Source organism: Psammomys obesus, unplaced genomic scaffold, assembly GCF_907164565.1.
Source record: "Psammomys obesus unplaced genomic scaffold, mPsaObe1.curated_primary_1811, whole genome shotgun sequence".
Classification (NCBI taxonomy): domain Eukaryota; kingdom Metazoa; phylum Chordata; class Mammalia; order Rodentia; family Muridae; genus Psammomys; species Psammomys obesus.
In genome coordinates, this window is record NW_026591598.1 from 19,195,417 (window position 1) to 19,222,898 (window position 27,482).

The 27,482-nt window shown below is 45.2% G+C and overlaps 1 protein-coding gene across 4 annotated transcripts in view; it reads right to left on the reverse strand.

Moving 5' to 3' along the window:
- Window positions 1-15,156: 15,156 nt before the first annotated feature.
- Ddi2 (DNA damage inducible 1 homolog 2) overlaps window positions 15,157-27,482 on the reverse strand; it is a 44,566-nt gene continuing 32,240 nt past the window's right edge. For 2 of the 4 annotated variants that reach the window (XM_055610813.1, XM_055610812.1), the window contains exon 9: window positions 15,157-23,405. In XM_055610813.1, the coding sequence (XP_055466788.1) occupies window positions 21,598-23,405 (1,808 nt within the window). In that variant the 3' untranslated portion in view covers window positions 15,157-21,597. Of the gene's footprint in view, window positions 23,406-26,209; window positions 26,273-27,482 lie in introns of those variants that run through there. The other 2 variants (XM_055610814.1, XM_055610815.1) reach the window with 2 other exon arrangements.

The following is a 27,482-nucleotide window of genomic DNA, read 5'->3' on the forward strand; positions in this document are numbered from 1 at the left end:
CTCCGTCGTGCCGGCCGCGGGCCCCGGCGCCCGCCGCCCTCGCCTCGCCTCGCCTCGCCTCGCCCGGGCCTCGCTCCGCCGCTGCCGGCGCCTCCCGAGCGCGGAGCCGGGAAGGAGACGCGGGCCGTGTGCGGCCGCAGGAACTGATGTCAGGCGGGGCGGCGCCAGCCCCGGCCGGGAGGGACCGCGGGCACCGGCGGGCCCGCCTCCTCCGAGGCCCGGAGCTGCGGAGACCCGGGGCCGCGGCGACCTGGGAGCTCATAGACCGGGATTCGATCCGGGCGCAGAGACCCGGGGACTCACACAGCCGCGACCACGCAGGCCCGCGACGTCTCAGGAAAGGGATCGCACTGACCCCGCATCGCAGAGACTCGGGACTCGAACTCCCTGGCTCTCCGAAATCTTGGCCTCACTCCCACCACCCCGCACCACGCAGATCTCCAGAGCTGCTCTGCTCACAGACCCGGGCCCTCTCCCAACTCCTCCGAGAGGCCGTGTTGTCATGCCCCTCCCCCCATCTCAACCATCTCAGCAGGGCCCTTACAGGCCTGGAAACTGCCACAACTCCCCCCTTTCCTCCGCTTCCCTTCCCTGCAACATTTAAAGACCCTCCTTCCAGGACCTGTCCAACTCCTTGGAGACCTCACCCCCACTCAGAACCCGCACAGACAGGGCCCCTCCCTCATTCCAACTCTGGCATTCCTCACACTTGCCCACGAGGGACCCCAGACATGCCAGCATACTTAAGAGACTCTGGAGACAAGGCCAGGCCTGTCAAAGACACCTACCTATCCCTTCCAACCCCTCCACGCACACCCCAGGGTTCAGGGGTTTGGACGGCTTAGGGACTCTAGCACCCAAACTTGGCCTAACTCCAGAGCTCAGCCCTCCAAACCTCCCCAACGCAGCAACTCATTCTCAAAGTCCAGTCCTTAACTTCAGGCTGTTGCAAACCCCTAGTGGCTTTCCTACCTCCAAAGCAAACCCTTCTTCCCTATCAGCTCTCACACCCTCCATTCTGGCTAGTTTTATGTCAACTCTGCCCAGGGACACAAGCTAGAGTCATCAGAGAGGAGGGAAACTCAATGAGAAAATACGGCTCCGGAAGATAGGCCTGTAGGACATTTTCTCAATTAGTGATTGTTTGGGGAGAGGTGGGAGCAGTCCCTTCTAGGTGATACTGTAAGACCTGGAGTCTCACAGCTCAGGAGCTCAGGATTGCGCCCTTCCCAGAAACACTCACAGACCACAACTCGATGCAAAAGCAAGGTTTATTCCAATCCCGATAAGGTCGCCCCTCCAAAGACAGGAGACGACCCCAAACATGCGAAGCACAGGGTTTTTGTACCTGAAAATCAGACCACTTTTGCTCTATACATTGATTGGTCAGCAAGAATAGCATGAAAATAGTCTATAGCTGGTTGTAGATAGTTTACAGCTGGTTGTAGGTAGTCTATAGCTGGTTGTTTATGGTTTTTCTCAGAACAGTTCACCCTGCCCTTCAAGAGCTCTCTGCACCTGGCTTCAATTCAAATAATCACAGTTGTTTTTCTCATTCCTGAGTGGTCCCTCAATACCATCCCATCCCATGGGGGGTGGGGTTGGGGGGTCCTGGGGTCTGTGAAAGAGCAGGCTGAGCAAGCTAGGGGGACCAAGACAGTGAGCAGCACTCCCCACTAACCCCAGGGCCTCTGCATCAGCTCCTGCCTACAGGTTCCCGCCTGGTTTGAGTTCCTGTCTTGGCTTCCCTCCACCACAGGTGGTAATTCAGGATATATAAGCTAAATAAAGCCCCACCACCACCACCACCACGGCCATGTAGCTTTGGTCATGGTGATTCATCACAGCAACAGAAAAGTAGCTAAGACGTCTTCCTCTACCCTGTGCCACGAAGGGCTTCACTCCCTCAGCCTGGGGTCCAGCAGAACAAGTCATAGGACTCACACCCTGCCCATACTCACCAAGTCTACACCTGGGTTCTGTCTCTCTGGTCACTTCTCTAAGTTTGGTCCCAAAATAGACATACCCTCACAGAACAATAAGACCATTTTTTAACTTGGACACTGAAATCCTCACCTCTGGCTCCCTAGTTTTTTTAATAGTGTCTGCTGAGGCTAACTCATTCCTAAATTCATCCTTGGAAGCACTAATTCTACAGCCTACGAAAAGAAGACACCCACCCTTTACCAGACCTCCAAAGAGAGCCCAAATTCGATGATTGTTTTAAAGTTTGGGTCCTCAAGGACTATATAAGGGGACAAAATAAACTCTGGAAAAGGAAAGGGACTCTGGGGTGCCTGTGTTCCTGACCCCCTGGGCCCTGAGGGGGCAGCCGACCCCAGTACTAGCCATGTTGAAATCAAGTGTTAGCCAGGCGGTGCACACCCGTTACCTCAACACCTGGGAAGTGGAGGCAGGAGGACCAGGAGGAGTTGCAAGCCGTTCTCAGCCACACAGTGAATTGTAGGCCAGCCTGGGCTACCTACCGAGAGAGACCCTGTCTCAAAAAACAAGCAACCAAAACAAAACAAGAAGAAAAAAAAAAAAAAACACCAAGCAAAAACATTAAGCCATGTGTATAATTTCAGAACTGTTTTTGTTTTGTTTTGGTTCTCTGAAACAGTTCTCACTCCGTGACCCTGGCTGGCCTGGAACCCACTATACAGACCAGGCTGACCTTAAACTCACAGTGACCCACCTGCCCCTCCAATACTGTGATTAAGGGCATGTACAATCACAACCACCAGATCAGCACTAGTTTTTGAGTCAGGGTCTCCCTCTCGCTCTTCTTGGCCTTGAATCTGATACACAACCCACACCGGCCTTGGACTTGAGGCAACCCTCCTGCCTCCGGCTCCTAGTACATACATACACACACTACCAGGATCAACTTGAACCAAGTGTTTTCCACAGAATCTAGACTAGGACTCCAGGAATCACGGGTGTGTTTTTCTGAACCCAGGACCCGTTTTATGTGCTGTAGACTGTTTGAGCAGGCCACCCTGAGGGCTTGCTCTAACGTTTATGAAGAAAAGCAGAGTCTCTATAGCAACGAAAGCCAGGGTGTTTTTCAAATTTATATTGAATTGCTGGGCAAAGTGATGCATACCTGTAATCCCAGCACTAGGGGAGGCAGAGGCAGGTGGATCTCTGTGAGTTCAAGGCCAGCCTGCTCTACAAAGCAGGTCTAGGACAGCCAAGGCTACACAGAGAAACCCTGTCTCAAAAGACAAAAATAAAATACATTTATATTGAATTCAGGAAAATAAGAGTTAAAGTGGAATTGGGTAGAAAGCAAAAGAAGGACGGTTGGGGATCAAGGTTGTATTTGTCGCCTAGGTAAAGGAAAGATTAAGGGCAGAGGACACATTGCATTAAATGATGAAAGAGAGAGAGACAGGTGCCCAGAGGTGTTTGTGGCAAGGAGGAGGAGGATCGTCAGCAGGAATGAATGACTCCCCTTCCAGCCCTCCCACCCAGGCTGCCTACGGGCCCTGACCTGTGAGACACAAGCCTGGTCCATGAGAACCGCGAAGACCACAGTATAACCAACAAGCTAAGTGGTTACTCCCCGCATCGAGCCACCTGCTCTGCACCGTGTTCCAACGAGCGCCGCTCCGTGTTTGGGACTCGGAACAGAGTCAGCTTCTAAGGTTTATTTATTTTATGTATATGAGTGTTCTGTGTACTCCTGCAGGCCGGAAGAAGGCATCAGATCCTAGTACAGATGGTTGTGAGCCGCCGTGTGGTTGCTGGGAACTGAACTGAGGGCCCCTGGAAGAGCAGACAGTGCTCTTAACCGCTGAGCCATCTCTCCAGCCCCCAGACTCAAAGTGTGAGTGTGAGTGTGTGTGTGTGTGTGTGTGTGTGTGTGTGCTCGCGTGTGTGTAAGTGCACACACGCGCACATGGAGGCCACGGAACAACTTACCGTGTCATCCTCAGGAACACTGTCCACCTCCCTTGAGACAGGGTCTCCCATTGGCCTGCCTTTCACCAATTAATCTAAATTGCTTCTGCCTTCCCATGTATCACATGGAAGTGTATCACAATGCATGTAGCCCAAGCTCTCCTTGAAGCCCCTGTGATGTGAGGAATACTTCTAACTTCCGATCTTCCCAGGGGCTGGAATGGCAGATAGGCGCCATCACATCTAATTTATATGGTGCTGGGTGTGAGAGTCCGGACTCAGTAGTCAGAAGTGCTTGCTGCTTTTATAGAGGACCTGGAGTTGAGGTCCCAGCACCAATATTGGCTTACAACGACAGGTAATGAACACCAGCTCAGACCTCTAGTGTCAGGAGGTCTGACACTCTTCTGGCCTCCCCATATACAAGAAATTAAAAAATAAAAAGTAACCAGGTGGGGTAGCCTACACCTTTAATTAAAGGAGGGAAAGGCAGGCGGATCTCTGTGAGTTCAAGGCCAGCCAAGGCTACACAGAAACACCTGTCTCAAAAAAAAAAAAAAAAAAAATCAACATTTTACAACTTTTGGAGAAATATGTTTTCACTGCCGACCAGCTCCTCAAGGTGTGCAGGGTATGTGTTTGTCTAGAAGGAGAGGGACGAGACCACTGGTGTGGCCTGGCAGGCATTGTACCACGCTTGGAGCTTAGACACAGGATCTATCCTGTCAAAAACCGGGTGAAGGCCTGGAGAGATGACTCAGCACTGGCTGCTCTTCCAGAGGTCCTGGGTTCAATCCCCAGCACCAGCAGGGCGTTTCACCAACATCTGTTAACTGTAATTCTAGGGGCTCTGACATCCTCTAGCCTCTAAGGGGCACCAAGCACGCACATGGAGCGCAGACATACACGCAGGCAAAAAACATTCACACATATAAAAATAAAGATTCAAAAAGAACTATAACGAGCAATGGCTCCGGGAGACCTAGTCGAGCTCTGCTGCCGGGAGTGAGGAAGCTGGAATGGAAAGCCATTCCTTCATTGCACAACAGTTCCCTGTCATGTGGGACGCACATGAGACTCTGAGTCAAAGGCATCAAAAATCAAAACCTGCTGCTGATTCATGCCAGGGCCTCAGGCGAGTCACTTGCCCTGGTTTCTAAATCAATGACACAGAAGAAAGGATTTCAAAGCCAGGGAGAGTGGCACAAACCTATAGTTCCAGCTGACGAAGAAAGAGAGTTAACTCAGCTAGAACAGAGACATGTAAGACCCATGAGTGGATTGAAATAATCCTAAACTTGATTGTATTTTGGTCATTTTGCCTTCAACTCATTCTCCTACTGGGCTCATTATGCAAAGAGAAGACAGTATTAAAGAATGGATTTTCTTATCACATAAATGAAATAAAAAATTAAACATGTCCATAGAAAAGGTTTCTGAATTAATCATAAAAGGGAGAATAAGACTATACCAATTGTCAGGAATAGACCTGACCAAAATTGTAGTGCCTTTTCTTAATGCTGAGATTATGTCATTATGGGTAATCAATGAAGACTGGCAAAGAGCTTGTAGTAACTATTTGGGAGAAATTAATAACAAGTATCCTAAGAGCAAGCATCTACAGTTTAATAAAGAACTGATTTTCCCATCTATTGTAAAGGGAACGGCAATTCCTAAAGCATCTACATTCTATACTGAGACAAATAAGTTGGGAATCGCAGGCTGTAAATCAGATAAAATAAGCAAAATGATCCAAAGCCCATATAATACTTAAGCTGAAAACTCAGAGTTGTATGCACTCCTTATGGTATTATTAGACTTTCCTGAATCTCTTTTTCTTGTTTTGTTTTTTTTTCAAGACAAGGTATCCCTGTGAACCCTGGGCCTGGCTCTGAATCTCTTAATGTAATTACTGACTCTCAATATGCAGAAAGAGTTGTTTTGCATGTATAAACAGCTGAATTTATTCCTGATAATTCAGAATTAATTTTGTCATTTATGCAACTGCAATAAATAGGTAATCAGAAATAGAAACTATCCATTATATATCACCGATATTTGGTCTCATACAGGTTTGCCAGGTCCATTGGTACAAGGAAATCAGGGAGGCACAGGCAGGCAGATCTCTGGTCTATAAAGGCAGGCCTTGTCTCCAAAGTGAGTCCAGGATAGCTGAGGCTACACAGAGAAACCATGACACACACACACATACACACACACACACACTCACACACATATAAAAGAAAGAAAATGTCCTACCTGTTCTCTACATAACCAAACTCCATTATCAATTGGAAGGAACCCTAGGGGTACCAAAAGAAATGAAATCTGGCAATGGATACGTTTCGTTTTGCAGAATTTGGAAAACTGAAGTCTGTGCACCATACTATTGATACACACCCGGGCTTTCAACGAACAACTGCTTTGAGTTCTGAGAAAGCTGATCGCGTAATTACACACTTACTGGAAATAATGGCAACTATGAGGCTAGCCGCACAAACTAAGACTGAGAATGCCCCTGCGTATTTATCCTTTGCATATTACAATACACAACACATTATGGCTATACCACACAACCCTACAGGACAAACAGCTGTAGAAAGATCTAATTGTACTTTAAAAGAGATGCTGATTAAACAAAAAACAAGAGTACAGACCCCTAGGGAAAGACTAAATGAATGGTGCTTTGTTAACTTTAAATTTTCTTAATCTTAATGAAAAAGGAACAACAGCAGCTGAGAGACAGTGGGTTATAGAAAAAAACTGTGGGATTAAATAAACCCACATACTATGAGGATGTGTTAACATCAGGATGAAAGTTTGCAATGGTTTTGTGTTGGGGTGCGGTTTTCTTTATGTTTCTACAGGGAATGAAAAATATATAGTTACCATCAAAACTTATAATGATTAGATTTAACCAAGAAAGACCTTCTGCTGGCTGAGATATGAATATCTCTGCAAAGCTAATGAATCTTTCTGGCTGCCTGGTCCTCGTGACTTACTAGTCTATGCCATCCTTTCCTACAGCATGAACGGAGATTTCTGTTACAGTTCAAAAGGACTTATGAAGTTGATAGATACCTTTCACCTGCTCAAACAGAGAGCAGAAAATAATCTTTAGCTAATTTGTGCACAGCACACATTCCATACATAGGTTAATGCAGAATGTACCTATACTGTCACCTTTAAAAGTTTGTGTGTTTTCAGAGCAGAAAGACCAGGCACCAATGAAGACAAACCAAATAGCTCACAGACTGCCTTAGTTACTATTTCCCCAAGTGTTGGCCTCCAGGTCAACTTCAAAACGGCTAGTTCAGACGGCCCAGCCTCTCACACCGTTTCAGCAGGGCTTCAATTAAACCCTGAACTCTCCATCCCACAGAGACTAGACACAGCTAGCTCTCCCAGGACTTGGCCAATATCCCAATTTTCTAAGGGTCCCCAAAAGATGCCTTCAGCCCCAGACAGCATGAAGTAATTTTAAGAACATGGTGTCCCCATTCCCAAAAGGTGGGGTGGGTGGGTTTTTGTCCTTTGGTGGGTTATGAGGTTTGTTGTCATTTAGCAGGATTGGTTACAAGCTGTTGTTGGTCATGGTCAGAGAGAAAACAAAGTAAAAGAGGTTAGAATCAGGGATCTCTTTCTTTCTTTCTCTTCCTCCCCACTATCCCCCTTTCTCTCTGATCTAGTGAGAGAGGGTAAGAGGAGGAGAGGGAATAAATAAAAAAGTAAAACAAAACAAAACAAAAAAGCGAGGGGGATGTAGGGACAACAGGATAAAAGGTGGGCTATTGTATCTCCTTTTAGACTAAAGAGCAGCAACTATTCTCAAATATTTTACATTGGTATGGATTATTGTACATTGATAGAAATTGAAGGTTGTGTAGCCGATCGTGGTGGGGCTCGCCTGTAATCCCCAGCACTCAGGGAGGCAGAGGCAGGTGGATCTCTGTGGGTTTGAGGTCAGCCTGGTCTACAAAGTGTTTCCAGAATAGCCAAGACCACACAGAGAAACCATGTCTAGAAAAATAAAATAATAATAAAAAATAAAATTATTTAAGGTTATTTTTTTCAATTCTTGCTTACTGTATTGTATATATGCAACTCATTTAAAACTTTGATGCAAAGTTCTAGTCCTTGAAAGCTACCAAATAGTAAACTATTTGGGATAATTAAAAATGTAAGTTAGTAGTCACCTATAAGTAATCAAACTTGTAGTCATGTTAGGTACTTGTTTAGTTAATTAGAGAAATAAGCTTTAGTCTCTTGTATATGTTTTCAAAGTTATCAGATAATAAGTAGCTTAGAAACAAGCAACGTTTGTCTATTCAGATATATTATAGATATAATGTCTGTTCCAGGGTGGACATTACAGGAACCAGGGTTTCAGACAGTTGTAAACTGCCATGTGGGTGCTGGGATTTGCACCCTGGTCCTTTGGAAGAGCAGCCAGTGCTCTTAATCACTGAGCCATCTCTCCAGCCCCTTAGGATGTTCTAATAATAAAAGGCTTTTCTGACAGAGAGACACATCTGCTCCTGGCAAGATTACAGTCTACTTCAAAGAAGACGATGGGCACCAAAGACCTCCACGTGGAGTCTGCTTCAAACGTGGCAAAGCTAGCCACTGGGCAAAAAACTGCTGACAACATGCTGTCCAAACTATGGACACACAGGACACTGGAAAGTCAACTGTCCAACTTTGCAGAGACAAGGTAGGCCAGTCCTTTCAAAATTCCTGCTTTCAGATTAAGTCTGTCAGATATTCTGGGCCTACAGGCCAAAGATTGGACGCCCAACATTGCAGAGGAATCTTGGGTGTCTGTGCAGGCAGCCAGCAGTCTCTGTCATTTCTATAGTTTTGGAAGTTGCTTGCTCTTTACTTCCTGTTCTCAGGTCTCTGATAGGGCTGAAGACTAGATAGTTATAGTCCTACAGTTTTCCTTATTGAGATTAAAGACATAAAAGTTTAAGTTGTTTAGGATCTAAGAAAATGTTTTAGGGTATAAAAAGATGTTTATCTCATAACTTGATAAATGCAAGTTATGAGAAGAAAGTGATTTAGGGGGCTGGAGAGATGGCTCAGAGGTTAAAAGCACTGGCTGCTCTTCTGAAGGTCTTGAGTTTATTTCCCAGCAACCACATGGTGGCTCACAACCATCTATAATGAAATCTGGTGCACTCTTCTGGCGTGCAAGTGTACATGCAGACAGAACAATGTGTAAATAAATAAATAAATAAATACATAAATCTTTTTAAAAAATGATTTAGGTACAAAACTTTGGATTCACCAAGACAGGATTGATAGTGGAATATTATCTCCAAGGTTGCCAAATACAAATGGAATGGACATTGTGAATGTAATTCTTACCTGATAGTTCTCATAATTGTTCTTATTGTATTTAGTTTATTAATGTTAGAGAAAAAGCCATTTTTTTGGATTAAAAGGGAGAAATGTAGTGAGAATTTTGGTTTCTTTTAAAACCCATTTATGTTATGTGACTATGTTTGTGTTTCAGTCCCAGGTGTGGGATACGGGCTGCTTCAGATTGTTTACGACAGCTAACTGTAATGTCTCTCACGCTCCGGCAGGGGCATGATTTTTGTCAGATGCAGAGAGTTTAGTTCTGGGAACTCTTGAGAAGATACAAACCTGAGCTGCCAGGGAGAGCATGTGGCTGCTGCCTCCCCTTGCTGCTGCCTCCCCCCACCCTGCCCCACTGCTGCTGCTCCCTGCTGTGTTTGCTACTGCTGGATTGCTGGATAGTCTGAGGAAGAAGATTGGACTTGCCCCTAGAACCCCGAGGACCCTGATCAGCAGGAAGTAGTGTAAAGAGGTCTACGGCCCCTTTCCCCTCTAACATTCTTTTTTACCTACCTAGTGTTGGGGAGCGTTGGAAGAGATTGGGGTGGAAAAGGTGGTAGATATAAGAACCCAACTAAAATGGCTAGAAAAATATGCCTACAACCACCTGGCTCATAATTTTTTTTTTTAAGTTGGACTTGGAAGTACACAATCAGAGAACAAAAGGCTGGAAAGATGGCTCAATGGTTAAAAGCACTGGCTGTTCTTCCAAAGGACCTGGGTTCAATTCCCAGCACCCATATAGCAGCTCCCAACTGTCTGGAACTGCAGTTCCAAGAGATCTGACACCTTCACACTAATGCACATAAAATTAAGTTATTATTTTTTAAATGCAGAGAACAACTGTGAGGCTGAGGTGCTTCACACCTGATTTGGGCCTTTCCTTCGATGAGGGAATGGATACAGAGCTATACAACTGATCACAGAGCTGCCCTCCCGTCTTCTCAGTTAGTCCTTAAGCAGGTGTGGTGAAAGCTACTTAACACGGACGCCCTCAGACTCACTAAGCTTGGCGATGCTGTCTAAGTCTGCTGCATTCCAAGCCAGCAGTCCTCCTGGGTCTCACTTCTAGACCTGCGAACCAAGCCCACGGGTCTGGCTGGGTTTCAGACAGGCACTGTTCTGTCACGAGCTTTGTCACCCCACCTATGGCACAACCCATCGGGCCTTTGAGATGAGGAAACTGAGGCAGTGTAACTGTGTTCATGAATTTATTCACTTGAATCATGGGATCTTAGTTGGTTGGAGGGTTTGCCTACCATGCACGGAGCCCTCTGTTTGATTCCCAGCCCCTTAGAAAGCTGGGAGGGGATTTTAGACTGTGTGAGAGATGGTCAGTCCTAAGGAGAAAAAAAAAAAAGAAAATGACACGGAAAAGGGAAGCAGCTCCGAATCTGGTAAAGTAGCCACAGAATGCCAAGGGTGACTTTTGTTTAAAGATCTGGAACAAATTAGAAAAAGCCAAGAAGGTGAGCCAGGCAGTGGTAGCGTATGCCTTAATCCAAGCACTCAGAAGCAGAGGCAGGTGAATCTCTGGGTTCCAGGCCAGCCTGGGATATACAAAGAAACCCTGTCTTGAAAAACCAAAAAAAAAAAAAAAAAAAAGAAGAAGACCAGGACAGTAGGAAGAGTAAGTACACTTCAGGCTGAGGAATGGTGGGAGCTAAGGCCCTGGGGGTAGGAGGAAACAAGAAGACATATTCAGGAACATGGCAGCCAGGTATGGCTTAGACCTGGATCAAGGGAGGGAGTTGGGGACGGGGTGACAGCAGAGGATTAAAGGGGCCTCAGAGACATTAAGAAGGTTCTGTGCTGCCCTCTGAGGGAGGGGCCTATTGGAGGCATGGAGGAGGGCCCTGCTGGTTGATATGACAGATCTGAGCCATGATCAGCCATGTTGGGTGGCACCAACAGGATTTACGGTCAGCTGGGTTTAGGGTGTGAGAGGAGTACAGGTGGGTCCCTGCCGCTTCCTTTTCAGAGGGTGCAAGGACATGGGGTGCTTCCAGCTCAAGAACTTCTTCGTCTGGGGTAGAAGAGGGAAAACAAGGAGGGAGGGACCTCATAGATAAGGACAGGTAGCTGGCCAATCCCATGAGCACATGCACAAGGGACCTCACAGATAGACAGGTGGCAGGCTAATCCCACGAGTACATGAATGACCCTAAACAAAGGAGCAGTATCTGGGATAGAGCTGGCCCTCTTCTGAGAGATAGCCCTATCTTCTGCTTGCAACACATTTTTGCTGTTAGTCTCATGTAGCCCAGGGTGACCTTAGATTTGCTGTGTAGCCGAGCAGAAGATGACTTTGGAATTCTGATTCTCCAGCTCACACCTCTCCAGTGCTGGGACCGTGGGCATATACCAGCATGCCCGATTTGATGGTGGTGCTGGGGATCGAATTCAGGGCCTCCCTCATGCTTGCTAGTAGGCACTCTACCAACTATGCTACGACCCAGCCCACATTTAACACAGGTTTTCTAAAACAACTGTGTATGTGGATTTCTGCCCTAGTCCTCTGACAGGTACTCCCCTGGCATTTCAAGTCTATACCATTCTCTACAGTGCTGGGTATTTAGTGCTAGGCAAATACTGCCTCAGCATTACCTTGAAAAAATATGCAAGAGCTGGGATTGGTAGAGTGCATGACCAACATACAGGAGGCTCTGGGTTCGATCCCTTGCACTACATAAACTACGTACAGCAGGAAACACCTACAATGCTAGCATTAGGGAGGTTGAGGCAGGGGGATCAAAAGTTCAAGGTCATTCTCAGTTACATCTCTCTCTTGGTCAGCCTAGAACAGAGAAGACCCTGCTTAAAATGAATTAATTAAACACATCATTTAGAAGCCTCGAGATAGGAATGGAGTTGTCTTGAAAACTCAACCATAAGAAACTCAACTCCAAACTGTTCTGAAGCTGGCGGGGGGGAGGGGGTGCATCCCTGTAATCCCGGAACTCTGGAAGTAGAAGCAGGAAGATCAGGAATTCAAAACCGGCCAGGCTGTGATACATAAAATCCTATGTCAAAGAACAAAACAGCAGGTCCAAATTGTGAGTTTTAGTTTTTGAGTACAGAGTTGGGTTTGTTTTTTGTTGTTGTTGTTTTTGGTTTTGGTTTTTTTTTGGTTTTTGTTTTTCAGACAGGGGGTTTCTGTGCAGCCTTGGCTGTCCTGCACTTGCTTTGTAGACCAAGCTGGCCTTGAACTCATAGAGATCTGCCTGCCTTGGCCTCCCTGAGCACTGGAAACACAGGCATGAGACCATGCCCAGCTGAGTAGTTAGGAGTCAACTCAAGTCTGCTACTTGCCAATCAGATGTGACAGAACTGATATGCTATGACATGGTATTGGCCAATTCCTTTCTCCCTAAGAGACTCTAGCTCAGTCTGACCTGGAACTCAGTGCAATCCTCCAGTCTTAACCCATGCTAGGATTACAGGCTCGGAGAGCCCACAACTATTAGGCACTAGCTAATCTCCGTGTCCCTTTTCTGCTGATTGTGGCCAGATAACTATTTCTGGTCCACACCTCACTTTACCCAACCTGCCTTACTTCTACTATCTCCAACAGAGCAAAGGATGGGGCAACTGAAGAACCCCATGGAAATGAACAGCAGCAGGGAGGGGAGGGAGGAGCCAGCCCTCTTTCCCTCCCCTTCCACAAACCTACACTGTACTAGTACTGAAGTAAGGTTTGGCTCCATTGTCAGGGCAGGTTTATTATAGCAGTGTTAGCCTGGGCTAATTAATAGAGTGTATTGCCAAGGTGAGATTTGGTGTCACCTGGTTTATTGATCAAGGAAGAAACTGACAGGGAAGAAAAATGGAGATCCATGTCACCTGGAGAGACAGCTCAGCAGTTAAGAGCAATTGCTGTTTTTGCAGCTCACTGGATCCAGTTCCTACACCCACCAGCACCCACAGGCAGCTTACAATCATGGGTAACTATAGCTCCAGAGGGTTGGATGCCTTCCTCTGACCTCTGAGGGCACCAGGCATGTCTGTGGCATACTCACACATACATGTAGGCAAAATACTCATACACATAAATTCTAAAATTCAAAAAATAAGAGGGCAAAGCACATGGAAAAACTGTTTCCTGTAGCAAATTAGATATAAGCTCAAGTTCAAGGCCACAGGAAAAGCTGGAAAGTCAATGTTGGTGTGTGACTTGTAGGTCACAAGCATTTCTAACCGGTTGGTGCACACCTTTAATCCCAACACTCTAGAAGCAGAGGCAGGAGGATCTCTGTGAGTTCAAGGCCAGCCTGGTCTACATAATTCCAGGACTACACAGAGAAATCTTGTTTGAAAAAAAAAAAAAAATCAATTTCCTGGCTAGATATGCTGGTACATGCCTGTAATTTCCATGCTCAAGCTGCTTAGGCAGGTTTGAGGCCAGCTTGGGGTATATACCGAAATCCTCACTCAAAACCAAACAACAGCCTGGCGAGACAGCTCAGCAGTATTGTCATGAAGCTCAACAACCTGAGTTCTGTCCTTGGGGCCAACAGTGTGGAAAGAACAGGCTGCCACAAGACTCCCCCCGCTTTCCATATACATACCCTGGAATGCACACACACACCTTACAGAATAAATGTCATGAAAGAATTAAAGAGACCATACCCACCCCACACTCAAAGCAAACAAGTAGACTGTGACTTCACAGCCCCTCTTACAGGCTGACGTGGCCATGTGACCCAGTTCCAGCCAATGACATGAGCTCAGAAGTGACATGGCACCTGGTCTGACTTGAAATGACTACCAAGCCACCAGCATCTGGAAAAGGCACTTGGCATCTCATTTCCCTGAAACATTGATCTCATGTGTGTTTTGTTTTTCGAGACCGGGTTTCTCTGTGTAGTCTTGGCTGTCCTGGACTCCCTTTGTAGAGCAGGTTGGCCTCAAACTCACATTTCTGCCCGCCTCTGAGTGCTGGGATCACAGGCGTGCGCCACAGCACTCGGCTCCTGAGTGTGTTCTTTCTGTACCTTTTATGTATTAACCTGGTTGGTCTTTACTGTATCATTTTGTGTATGGCATGTGCATGTGAGGGTACATGTGGAAGACAGAGGTTCATACTCTGTCACTCTCCAAGTTCTCACTGACCTCAGCACCCACTAACTGGCCAGTCAGTCCGGTAAGGCAGTGAGCTCTGAAGTTGGCCTGCCATGGGAATCCTGGGGACCTGAATCTGGGCCTACATCCGTGTGAATCAGGCACTTTACCAATGGAGCCACCTCTTCAGCCTCTTGATCACCCTCATTTTACACAGGAAGAAACTGAATCTATTAAGTGGCAAGACTGGACCATTCGCAAGCAGCCTGGCTCTAGAGCAGTGCTTCCCAACCTCCCTAATGCTCAACCCTTTAATAGTTTCTCATGTTGTGGTGACCCTGTCATTGAAATTATTTTTGTTGCTACGTCATAAGTGTAATTTTGCTACTCTTATGAATCCCAATGTAAAAATGTTTTCCCCATAGTCTTAGACACTCCTGTCATTTGGCCCCAGAGGGTTTGAGACCTACAAGTTGAGAACCGTAGCTCTATCGGGAACTCACCCTGTAGAGCAGGCTCACCTTGAATTCGGAGCTCCAGCTGGCTCGAAGGGCCAGTTTTATTTAACATTGCACTCCACTGCCAGTGTTGTTTCTGCTACTGTGCACACAAAATGCTCACCTTACATCTACAGGGAACCAATTTTCAGCAACCTGGAAGTCAGTTTCATGGCTGTGCTCACTCCTTCCGGGTTCAGGCACACAGGCAATGTTGCCCCAGAATTTAAAGGGCCCAGTAAATTCTTTTAAAGGGCCAGGTTGTCAGAAACAAGGACTGGAATGAAGTAACATTTCAATTTAGAAGAAGCAGATCAAACAAAAGTCTTATGATAAAAACTTTATTGTCTTAAATATCAAAGGTTTTACACATCACGTCTTTTTCAGAAAGTTCCTATTAAAGAAGAAAAATAAAATAAAGTGTTTGGATTATTCAGGGCTGACTTACATTTCAAAGTGTGACAAAGAAAAAAAAAATCAAACTCAAAGGCATCTAGTGCGTTCAGCTGCAGGCAGGTCCTAACCAAAGTACAATGCGACCAGCTCTGGGATTCCTGAGTGCAGCTCTCTTAAGTTTTCAGAGTTTTCCCAACTCTCAAAGCATCTGGGCATGACTGGGCCACTGGCAAGCAGATTTTGCCAACCAGACTGGACCTCGAAAGATGTAATGTCAAAGCTCTAAGAAAAGCCAGAAAACCACATAATACTTGGGCAACTGCAGGAAGCAAAAGAGGGTTTCCCAGTTACGATCTGCCAGCCGTGGCTGGAAAACCAGTGAATGAACCTTTGCTGAAGGTTGAAGCCATCAGCCTAACTTGCCGGAAAAGAAGATGTGATACAAACGCACAAATAGTTTCTCATCGAAGGCGCAAGCAGAGCAGATTCCATCAACACAACTGATACCTTTGATGTCTCGACAGAACTACAGGAGGCCCAAGGCAGGGGAGACCAGAAGCCTAAGCACTGTACAATGGTATGGTGCCATGGTCTTTTCCAGGCCATAAGGTCTGCTTGAGGAATCTGTGAACACACATTTGGCTGGCTCCTGTTAGGAACAGGGATCTACTCTGCAGATCACAGACATACTCATTCAAGTTTGCGGGTTTCCGGCAACCAAACTCTTCTCAACAGGCCGAGGGGAAAATGTCCTTACTCAAATTAGCCAATCAAATCCTTAAGTTGCTTACTCAGAAATAACTCTGTAAGAAGCAATCCGATCTTCTGTTTCATGATATTTCCTGATTGGTGGTTCAAACTCTGCAGTTAAGGAAACTCCTGTGTTGAGCCATTTTCTTGGTAGATTTCCCTAGATGTTATCCTGAAACTTAGCAGCCTCCACATTTCACAAGCCCCTCCTCACTTCCGAGTCTAATTACTGATTAACTTCTGAGCATATTTCCTAAGTGTAAAGCTCAGAAATCACTAAGAACCTGCTTTCCTTCTACACTTAGGAATGCATACGTTGGGCTACCTTAAATGGAGGGTTGAAGAATGTTTTGTGGAGCTGGCAGAGTTCTGCAAAGTAACCCTGCCTGCCTGTCCCATTCATCACTCAACTACTCTTCCTGCTCTGGATTCCATTTCTACGCACTGCACTCAGCTGCCTTAAAATAGCACATCCTGCAGAGGCCTCTTAAGTTCTGCTCTCCCCAACAGCACTCCAGGGCAGCTGTGCCCAGCAGAGGATGGCGCACACCCGCCAATCTTAGTGTTGCACAGGTCCTGAAGAAAGGAGGTAACTCACTTCTCTCTTCCACTATCTGGACTTCTATCCTGCCTGTCCCTTTCTGGTCAATAGCATTCCACATCAATTCCTCAGCACCCTTTCAGCTCTACTAAATTCTTTATTTAAAATTCTTTTTTCTTTGCTGTGCTTTGGGGAGAGGGTGCTAAAACCCAGGGCCTTATACATGCCAGGAAAAGTTGTCCTACCACTGAGCTACAGCAGTAACTATCCTTCCACTTTCTTGGGAGACAGGGTTTCATGTAACCTAAGCTGGCCTGAAATTCACTATGTAGCCTAGAATGACCTTGAACTTCTGATCTCTTGACTCTACTTGCCCAGTGCTGGGGGCTTCTTGTAGCTCTGCAAACACCCTACCTCCCACTGCATCCACAGCGGTTGGTTTTATTTTTACTTATTTGAGATAGTTCCTCACTGTAGCCCTGACTGGCTTTGCGCTTATAGCTTAAAGGTATGTGCCACATTACCTCAAAACTGTAGAAAAAGGAAAAGAAAAAAAAAAAAAAAAAAAAAAAAAAGAAAGAGAGAAACAAAACCTTACCATTTTAAAGCCTAACTCTAGATTTACAGCATTTGATTCCATTGTGGGCTCGCTACCAAATATATGTTTAAAAATAAAAGCATGCTACCCAGACATTATAGAAGGTGTCTATGCGCTCACAACCCCAGCCACTTGAGGATCGCTAGCTCAAGGCCAGCTTGGGCTACAGGAAATCTCTTCTCAAAAACAAAAGCATGGCGGGGGGGGGGGGCATGCCAATAGGTAAAAACAGGTCTTAGTTAAAACTTGCCTCATGTTTCTCCTAGACTTGAAGGCCAGGCTCTGGTCTGGTTCAGCTGTTGCTCAACTCCTGGGCTTTAGGGGTACTCAATGTTTGATGAACAAATCGATGGGTTCTTGCTCATACTGCATAGCTTTGATGGGAGGAATGAACTTCCTATCAAGAACTAAGACTCGATCCCTCCCTATCATAGCACAAAATGTGCAACAGAAAACCCAAGAAACACCTAGAAACCACTTTTGGTACACAGGATGCAGAAACTCCTATCTGGGGAGACCTAATGTTTGATGTAGGGTAAGACTAAATTAAAGAGACAATGAGCCAAGGACCACACCCAGTGGCAAGCCCTCTCCAGGAGGGCTGGCCCAACCTTATCCCATACTCCCAAGATGTGATGCTTCTGCTATTCAAAATAATTAAGGCACAAAAAAAAAGCAAGTACATCAAAGGCTTGCCCTAAAGTCCTTACTGTGGCTCTACCAACACTAGGCGGGTTATGTAACTCATAGGGGCTCAGTAGCAGCCCTCAGGGAATGCAGGAAACACAAAATGCTATATTTTGTTAACTAATTAGACACCATCATCCTCCAGGAGGAAAATTATGATAGCTGCTGTCTTTCTAGCCAGTCACACACTCCACTAAACCCCAAGACTAGCTTGCACTAGTTTTTGGTGGTAAGGATCAAATCCGGGACCTCACACACTATGTAGAAGCGTTACCCAGCCACATTCCCAAAGCCCTGTGGTATTGCTAGTGATACACCAGTCAGTTCAGCCACATTGTTCATGCTCACCACAGGTAGCAATCTGAACACACTGAGTGAGCTGGGCAAGGTGGCATGCACCTATAACCCTAGCGTTCTAGAGGTTGAGGCAGGAGAATTGCCATGAGTTTGAGGCCAGCCTGGGCTATGGCAAGATCCTGTCTCCAAAAAAATAACCCACAAAACAATAAAGGAAAATTTGCCTTGACACTCTTGCACAGCTATTTGCAAGGCAGTTTATTATATACATAGTAGGAGGAAAAGCCACCAGACGTGCAGACATCTGTAGACATTAAAAGCTGCTTTCCAACCTATGTAAAGTATTTATCAATAACCTTATATTTGAGATAGCTTACATATTTATTTATAGACATGAGCTGAAAAGTTGAAACAAATTCTTATGGCTTTCACTAGAAATAGAAAGCTGTAGAGAGGGACTAACAAACAAATGCTACACAAACTAGTCATAAAAGCCATGATGCCAGGTACCCTATCCCATTCCTAGGCGCCCTCTTGCCAGAGAAATGCTTTGGATAGATACAGTGAGCCTTGTCTTCCTTTCCCTGCATGGAGAGATGCTCAGAGGGAGCCGGCTTTGACGCCGAAGTTCTCACACAGTGCTCACCATCTACTTAAACTTCCTTTGCCAAGCAACATCTACCTACAGCCCAGAGTGCCAGGGAAAGGCTCTGGCTGTGTAGGGGCCTCAACTAGCTCATCTGGAACTGGCCAGGTCTCCAGGTGCGGTCACAGTGTCTGGCTACTAAGCCCTGCACAACACACCAGCTTCAGCATGAGTTTTACAAGAAAATCCTCTTTGGTGCATAAATGAAGAAAACTACTGCAGGGAAGGGCCGACCGACCACCTCCTCACAGGGTTCGGTGAAGGAGTCGCCCCATGCTGTTATGGCTGTAATCACCTACTGAACTCTCGGCTTCCCTACGAGGTGATCTTACTCCTGTAATTATCGACTAAATGAAAGCTGACAATGAGAGTCCACTAGTATGCTGTTCCTTAATGTCCTCTGTTCTGGAATTGCTCAATTTAAGCCAATCCGTTCCTAACTTTACACAAGTGTTAGACAAAAGATTGTTTTGTAGACAGAACATCACTAATATACCTCTGGCTGGTCTTGAACTCAGAGATCTGCCTGCCTTTTAAGATTAAAGGTATGCCAGCATGCCTGGCCTTTTATTTATTGTTTGACAGATTTTAAAAATCAAAAGCAACTATATGTTGAAAATAAAACCCAAAGGAAAAAATATTTGGCAAGTGAGTCAAACTCATTCCAAGTATTCCTAAAAAGAGTATTTGTGTAACTACTGGCCTATCCATTTGCTTCTAAAAATAAACATACAAGTACATACATTAAAAGCTATCGTAATGCAATCTTTTTCAGACTGGTATTCTACACTCCACCTAGGGCTGTCTCCCAAACATCCACACCATCAAGTCAGAGCTGCACCACTGGGCATGGATGCCACCACTTCTGCTCACACATTAGACAGTCTTCTGGGAAGAGTCAGTGCTTTCTTCTACCTACCCCAACTTGTGGCCCTAAAGATTTGTGACCCTAAAATACAGCCCAGCCCGTCCCCCTAAAGCAAATACCAGGTCTCAGTGTACAGCTATGTGGTCTTGTTTCAGTCCCAGCTGAGTTGGTGACAGAACCCTGTGGGCAGTTTCCTAGTGTACCACGCATGCATCTTTGGTGTAGGATAGGTAAAGGGTGGACAAGCTCTTCGTCCGAGACAAAGAACTTCTCAAAGATAACTCGAATAGCCTGATGTTCTGAGTGCCCAACGGAGAGCAGGAAACCACAAGGCCTCCAGCAACGATTTCCTAATTCCAGAAAGGATCATGATACTCCATGTGACTTGCCATTATGTCACTGAAGAGAGTCTCGGCACACAAACAATATGGCAAAAAGAAATGGACCAGAGAACAGAAATCCCTGTAAGTGCCCCTAAAGTTTCAAAAACTCCTGAGATATGAACCCATCTGTGCTTGATGACTTCAATTTTAATGGAAAGAACAAGCTTTAAGAGAGACAGACACACACACACACACACACACACACAGAGAGAGAGAGAGAGAGAGAGAGAGATTGACTTTAGACAAAAATCAGTCAATGCTAAGTTCAAAAAATCAATTTCAACAAACTGCAAACTCTCACCTGGAACCAGGAATTATCTTCAAAATCTTTTTCAAGAAACTTAAGATTAAAGATTCCTGCCAGACACCTAAGACAACAGTTTATGTTCCAGGAAAGGATGCTTTCAAACCTGTCTGGAGGGATTATTGCACAGTGGGGCCCACAGGACAGCAATTTGAAAGGTGAGAGCTTATGCTAAAAAGGCCACAATAAACATATCTACACATCCTGCCCCACTCTTAATTCAATGTGGTAAACACAAACATAGATCCTGCTTAGAAAAGAAACTCCTGAGGAAAGAAAGGGATGAAAACTGTACCAAGGCCACTGTAGTCAGAACTTTAGTTGTATTTTCACTGTCATGAAGGACACTCACAGACTGACCAATCCAAGCACCAAGAGGAACAGGGACAAAGGCTCTCCCACCTCACTGTCTTGCTCAGCTCAGAGCTCAGACTGAGCATGGGACAAACTTCTTAGCAGATAAGTTTAGAAAGTCAGTAGGCTCCTGGCAGCCAACCCATGAACTAAACCTGGACTCATCATTTGCCACAGAGAGTTGGGGTGTCAGTGAGATGCCCTCACACCTTATCTCCAGTACATTCCAGTGTTTTGTCTAAGATTATCTTTTACTCACAGTCCTTGACATTTAAAAATGGAATTATGATCAGGGTTTTTTCCCCTTCCCTTTTTAAATACAAGTAGCACCAGGTTTCACTCTAGCGTGAATCCCCCACACCCCACCCACCATCATGAAGTATTTGGCAATCAATCCATGCAGCAGCCTATGATACATAAGACAGCCCAAGTTTTAAGCCCTCCCGGTCACCCTATTTAAATGTTAACCCTGAGCACACAAATAAAAACATACAACTCCAGAAGTCACGGAATTTCTCTCCAGTTTCCTGTCGCAAGCCACATTCTGCACATAGCACAGCCAGAGCCATAGTGGGCAGCTGATTTGTTCCTAGCTGCACAGGTGGCAGGCTCCTCATGGCTCCTGCTTTCAAAGCATTCACTCATTTTTAAAATGTTATGCTATACACAAAACCATCCATTTTATTCCAGGTTACATCATCTTAATGAGAATTAAAAGCTTTTGTATGCACAGACTGCCAATACATTTTAAAAGGCCCAAATTTCAACAAGTAAAATAGACAAATTCATCAGACAAAAGAGCATAAATTACTTTGGCTGAAAAAAAAAATCTGGCTCAACATTTTGCTTGCAGGTTTCTACATATACTGTGTGTGTGGTGAGTGTGTTTGTGTGAAGGGCTTTCTGAGGGACTGGAACACGGTCTGGCCCACTCTCCCACAATTACGTGGGGACTACAATGTTCTTTGCCAGCAAAGCAAGAAGCGCAAGGTCTGCATTCCCACCAACTCGATGAAGAGCCCCGAGGGCTTCCTGCAGAGTGAAGCCGGCACCAAGAATCCTGTCAACATCTGCAGCAGGAAAGATGAAGGGTGGAAGAACGGAGGGAGGAGATGAGGGCTGTGTGGCAGATGGGTCCAATCCATGGAGGGGCAGCACTGCTCCAGGGCTGGTCTCCGGCCTGTCTGTGCCTAAATTCTGCACATGTTCAGAAGGCTGACTATGGGCACCCTCCCCACCTGCTGCAAGTTTGGGTGAAATTTCTACACCTGAGGTGCAATGCAACTGATCAGATGGTTTAGCTGTGGTTATGGCGACAGAACAGCTCTTCCGAACTGACTCAGTTGATCTGGGAACATCTTCTCTGCCAGTTGACAAGCCATCACCCAGACCTCTGAAGCTAGTGGATGCTTCTTCTTCTACCCCAGCCCCAGTACAAGGTGTGGTGCCTGTGATTTCTGTCTTTTCTGATTCAGAGGTGTCCTGAAGACAGGAGACTTGTGGGTACTGGTCACTGGGGATCAGATGCTCTCTTTGGGCCCTCCTTCCTGAAAGGTCCAAAATGCTTGTTTGGCTCTCAGCTCCTGTCTCTGACCGACAGGCAGCATCTTCAGGTGGACCTTCTGAAGTTGGCTTACAGCTAATGACCAGAAGCTCATGCAGTTCTTTCAAGGCCACTGTGACGGATGGACAAAATTCTTCTGCTGATTCCACAGAGGGCTGACCATGGCTACTTAGAGGGGAAGAGGAACTGCCATTTTTTTTATTCATTGTAGACATTTCAATGTTATCTTCTGGGGGCTGCAAATCCTGTGTTGAGATGGAGTGTTCCACACGTTCACAGGAGGGGTTACACTGTGATGTTTCCATTTCTATCCAGGGATTATCTGAAGTGGGATGTGATACATCAGGGCTCTTGATGATAGTATTCTGCCTGCCTGTTGAACTGCACACAGCAACCAGAGAGTGTTCAACCGTCTCTACTTCCATCAGGGTTTCTGAGCATGAGCAGCTGCAGTGTCCTGAAGCCAGAAGATTTTCCTCTGCACTTGCAAGATGAGTATTTGTCTGTAGTTCATCTCCTTTCAACACAGCTTCCAAATTGACAATATCTTCTTGGTCCTGTTCATTTTCCTCTTGAAGCTCAAGGTCTTCCGTGTCACAGAGACATACCTGGTCATGTGGAGCACTCTGCTGTCCAACCTCACACTGCACATTCCCTGCCTCTCTGTGCTGAAGGCCATTTACTTGGCTTGGGTTCAGATTTTCTGAAAGCCAACTCTTTTCCTCCACAAATACCTGTGGCTCATGCATCCCAGTAGTTGTGAGAGATAAACTAGCGTCCTGTCTCGTGTGGAGATAAACTCTGAGGTCCTGCGTTCTTCTTTCAGCAGATTTCTCCACACTGCCTGCAACAAATGCTTCTTCAGGTGAATTATGCAAAGGCATAGCTGGACTCTGGTCTGCTGAGGAAGCAAGATCAAGAAGATCCTGTAGAGGAGGAGAAGGATCTGTTTTCTTAGAGTCTGTCTGGAATTCAGCTGAAGCCTTCATAGCCTCCATAGCTATAGACTCAATGCTATTGGGGTCACTGGGCTTGATGGCGCAGACTGAAGCAGAGACAGAGCGAGCAAGACTCGTAGGGCTGCCAACCTCAGGACTCAGCCCTGAAGAAGGGGCTGGATGGTTGAATCCATCTGAAGTTGGCAATGATGACATTCCCAGTGAGGTAGATTCTTTACTGCTTTTCTCTATAATAAAATATAATAAAGGAAAAAAAAAAAAAGAGTAGTTAGCAGACCACTAACTCATCAGAGAATGAAAGTCTCAACAGAATTAAAAACAGGTCTTTCAATTCACATCTCTCTTGCAAACATGAGGTTTAAAAAAATACAAGACTCTTTCTCATTGTGTTAGACAAGTGGCATCTGCCATTGAACCTGAGACGGTCATGTCCTTAATAAAGGTTATTAAAGTACACATGTAAGAAAGCACTGTTAACATGCACTTCGTAACTGCTGGGTCAATGTTCACACTTGAAAGACACTTACTGATGTAACTTTTGATTTCAGACAAGGTCTTACTAGACAGACTCCTGCCCCAGATTCTAGACTGCTGGACTGTGTGGGAGTATATTGTCACGTTGAGCACCTACACATCTTTATTTCTGTTGAATTTTTGTATCTTCACTGGATGATTCTCAGACAAGGCTTGCTTTCTCTCTCTCTCCTTTTTAAATACCAGATTCTCACTCTGTAGTCTAGGCTGGCCAACTCACTACAGCATACCCAGATTTGCCTTGAACCATCAGTGATTCTTGCATATCAGCATTCTGAGTGCTGGGATTACAGCATGGGGCACTGCATGGATCCAGTGTGTTTTCTCATGTTTCAAGTGTGAGCACAGGGTGAAGTCCAAAAGCAAGCATGCTGGGGACAGAGTGGGCAACCAAAAGAGATGGAGTTTACATGCCAGGAGATCTCCAGATGATAGAGAAGAAAAACAGCGCATTTTATTTCTAGCCACGCTTCTACAAAACCATGGCAAAACTAAGCACCCAACTCAAAAAACAAGAAACCTAAAAATGAAGCAGACAGAATTTTACTTGATCAGTCATTGTAACTATTCATTTTTGAGCAAGATTTCATGTATACCAGGCTGGCCTCTAACTTGATCTGTAAGGATGATGCCTCCCAGTGCCAGAATTATGGGTGTTCATCACTGTTCCCAGTTTATGTAGTGCTGTAGAACAAACAAACCCAGGCTTTGTGTGTGCCAGGCAGGCACTCTACTAATCCGACTATACCTCTAGCCCTGTAGTTTCTGTCCTGCCTGAAACTTGTGGCATTCCTGCTTCAGTCTGAGTGTTGGGATTACAATATAAACCATCATGCCTAGCTTCCAAACACTCCAATATAGTAGACCAAAATTAACAAGATTTCAGTGCTTTGCTGAATACAGTAGAGGGAGGGTGAAGGAACAGTGTAGTAGGTTTTTGATAGGCAACAATAACTCAGATTTGTCGTAATTCGACACCTCTTGAAACATGATCATGGGCTCAAACACTAGTTCAAGGCAGAAGCCACAATGGTTCAGCTCCTTCTGGCACCATTACAAACTGGCCTCTAAATAACCATATCTTTATTTAAATGGCAAAGACTGCTATCAAGACGGGAAACAATTGGCTCCTGGGTTAAATTCAACTGAGGGCTGGATGTCCACTCCTGAAGACGTGCAGAGCGCAGTGATGATGCAATCAACCTGACACTAATCAGACAGCATGAGAGGATGAGAGATTTTGGCTTTTCTTTTTGGGGTTCAGACAGGGTCTCATGTAGTCTAGACCGTTCTGTTTGTTTTTTTGAGACAGGGCTTCTCTGTGTAGCCTTGGCTGTCCTGGAACTTGCTCTATAGACAAGGCAGGGTTTGAACTCAGAGATCTGCCTCCCTCTGCCTCCTGAGTGCTGAGTGCCACCACCTCTAGGCAGGCATTTCTTAAGGAACTACCTTATCATACAGTTTAGTGTCAAACAGAATAATGGTTTTGTCTTACTTAAAACTACACTTCCTAAATTTAGAAAGTTCTTAGTTTTATCAATCTCATCAATAAAGCTGACTTTGAAAGAAGTTCAATTTTGGACTAATGCTAACATATAGAATAACCATGTCAGCACCATGGGAAAACATGTACCATCTGGGTCCAGTGTCAAGCACCTACACACCCCAAAAAAGCAGGAGAGGTGAGAGTGAAGGTAAGCCTTCGTGGACTTTGTACTTAATATTGGAGCAGCATATATGTCTGAAACTGAAAGAGCTAGTACCATAGGGGATTAGAAAAAGAGGCTAATGGACATTAACTATATCTATTGCCTAACGTCCTAAAGATGAGACAGAGGGAGGATGAAATGCTAGAGTCTAATTACAACCAGCCTCCAATCCCTTATAAAAGCTCTTCATCAGATGAAATCATTCACTGTACCCTGATAACATTTTTATGTTTTTAAATACAGAGTTTCACTATACAGTCCAGCCTGTTTCAAACCTTGAATCCTCTTGCCTCAACTTCCCAAGAAGGGTGATGGCAAGAATGCATCACCATGCCCAGACTACCTATCACTAACTATAATTCGGTATAAGTCATATGGCTTATTTTTCCAGACAAAAGTTTGCCCTTCTATAAACTTCCAACATACGAGGATTTCCAGCTTTCCAAAGGTAAATGGCTTAAGAAATTCAGTTATCTGTAACAAACTGCTGTGATTCCAATAGTCTTGATTCAGTATTTTCAACTGGCAGAGGTAGAAGGTAAATGAATACTTTTTACTAAGACTTTCCCCTGGGCTGTTCCCATAACCGATAAAATTTACAAGAATTTATGCCTATATGTATATATGGCAACATACATACGTAAGTGTATATACAGGCTAGTTGTAACCAGATTGAGCCAGGAGAAACAGAGACTGCAAGTCTTAAATTTCTAGGATGGTTCCAGACAGAGATTGTTCAAAGCACAGGCGACGACTGGATGGAAGGTTAATGTGGAGTCTATAAATACCTGGTCTGGGGCCCACTCCAGCTGCAGTACACACACACTACATGCATCATGGCTTCTGACGTTCTGTTTGGATTAGGAAACAGACAAGCAAACGTGGGTTAACAATGCAAAACCACACAGCATGCAGGGCTGCAGTCTTCATTCCTTCTCATCCGTAAAACCAGGAGCTAGGAGTCAAAATCGAAGAGGTTCCACAGCTTGGGCATCCCAAAGACTTGCTGGTTGCTTCAGTTCTCTCCAAATGCAACCAGCAAGGTTTCTACATCAACTTTTTTTTTTTTTTTTTTTTTTTTTTTTTTTTTTGAGACACAGTTGCTCTTGTGTAGCCTTGGCTGTCCTGGAACTCACTCTGTAGACCAGGCTGGCCTCAAACTCACAGAGATCCACCTGTCTCTGCCTTCCAAGTGCTGGGATTAAAGGCATGTGTCACCACGCCTGGCAAGTCAACAAATATTTTAACTGTACCCAAGAAGAAATTATTCCACAACTCTGCACAGATGTTGGAGACAAATATGCTGTAGGCAGAATCAATCCATCAAAGGAGCTGCTCAAAGACCACTCTACAAAGTTAGTGAATAGTGTGGTAGCTTTCCAAATTTCCCAATAGTCTTATTTGTTGCTTGTTTTTGAGACAAGGTCTTGCTATGTAGACCAGACTGGCCTACAAGTTGACATATTGAGTGTGGGGCTTATAGGCAGGTGCCACCGCACCTAACTCACATTCATATTTTTTTTTCTTCCTTCCTTTCTTTTGTTTTCTTTCCTTTCTACTTTGGTTTTTCAAGACAGTTTCTCTGTGCAGCCCTGGCTATTCTGGAACTCACTCGTAGACCAGGTTGGCTTCAAACTCAGAAGCCTCTGCCTCCTGAGTACTGGGATTACAGGTGTGTGCTACCACCAACCAACTCAAGGTTCATTTTCTGAAGAAGAAAAGCCAGGTCTGACTAATTGCCGCCTGCTGTCTTCTCCTTCAGTTAACCACCACACAGACGTTAGGATAGCACTCCTACTGATTTCAGACAAATACCCTCATAATTAGCTAAAGAAATATTTTCCTGAAAGTACTGTCACATATCATCTCCAGAATTGTGTACTTTTAATGACCCCAAGCAGTCAGTCCCCCAAATAATAAAATTAATGTTGTAGAATCATCATACCATTAAAACATTACAAAAACAAACAAAAAAATCAGCAAAAGTCCCACATGTCAGCAGCAAGGTTCCATGGATAAACTGGCCAGTCCCTTTGCTGATCCTGAAAAATGTGTCACCTA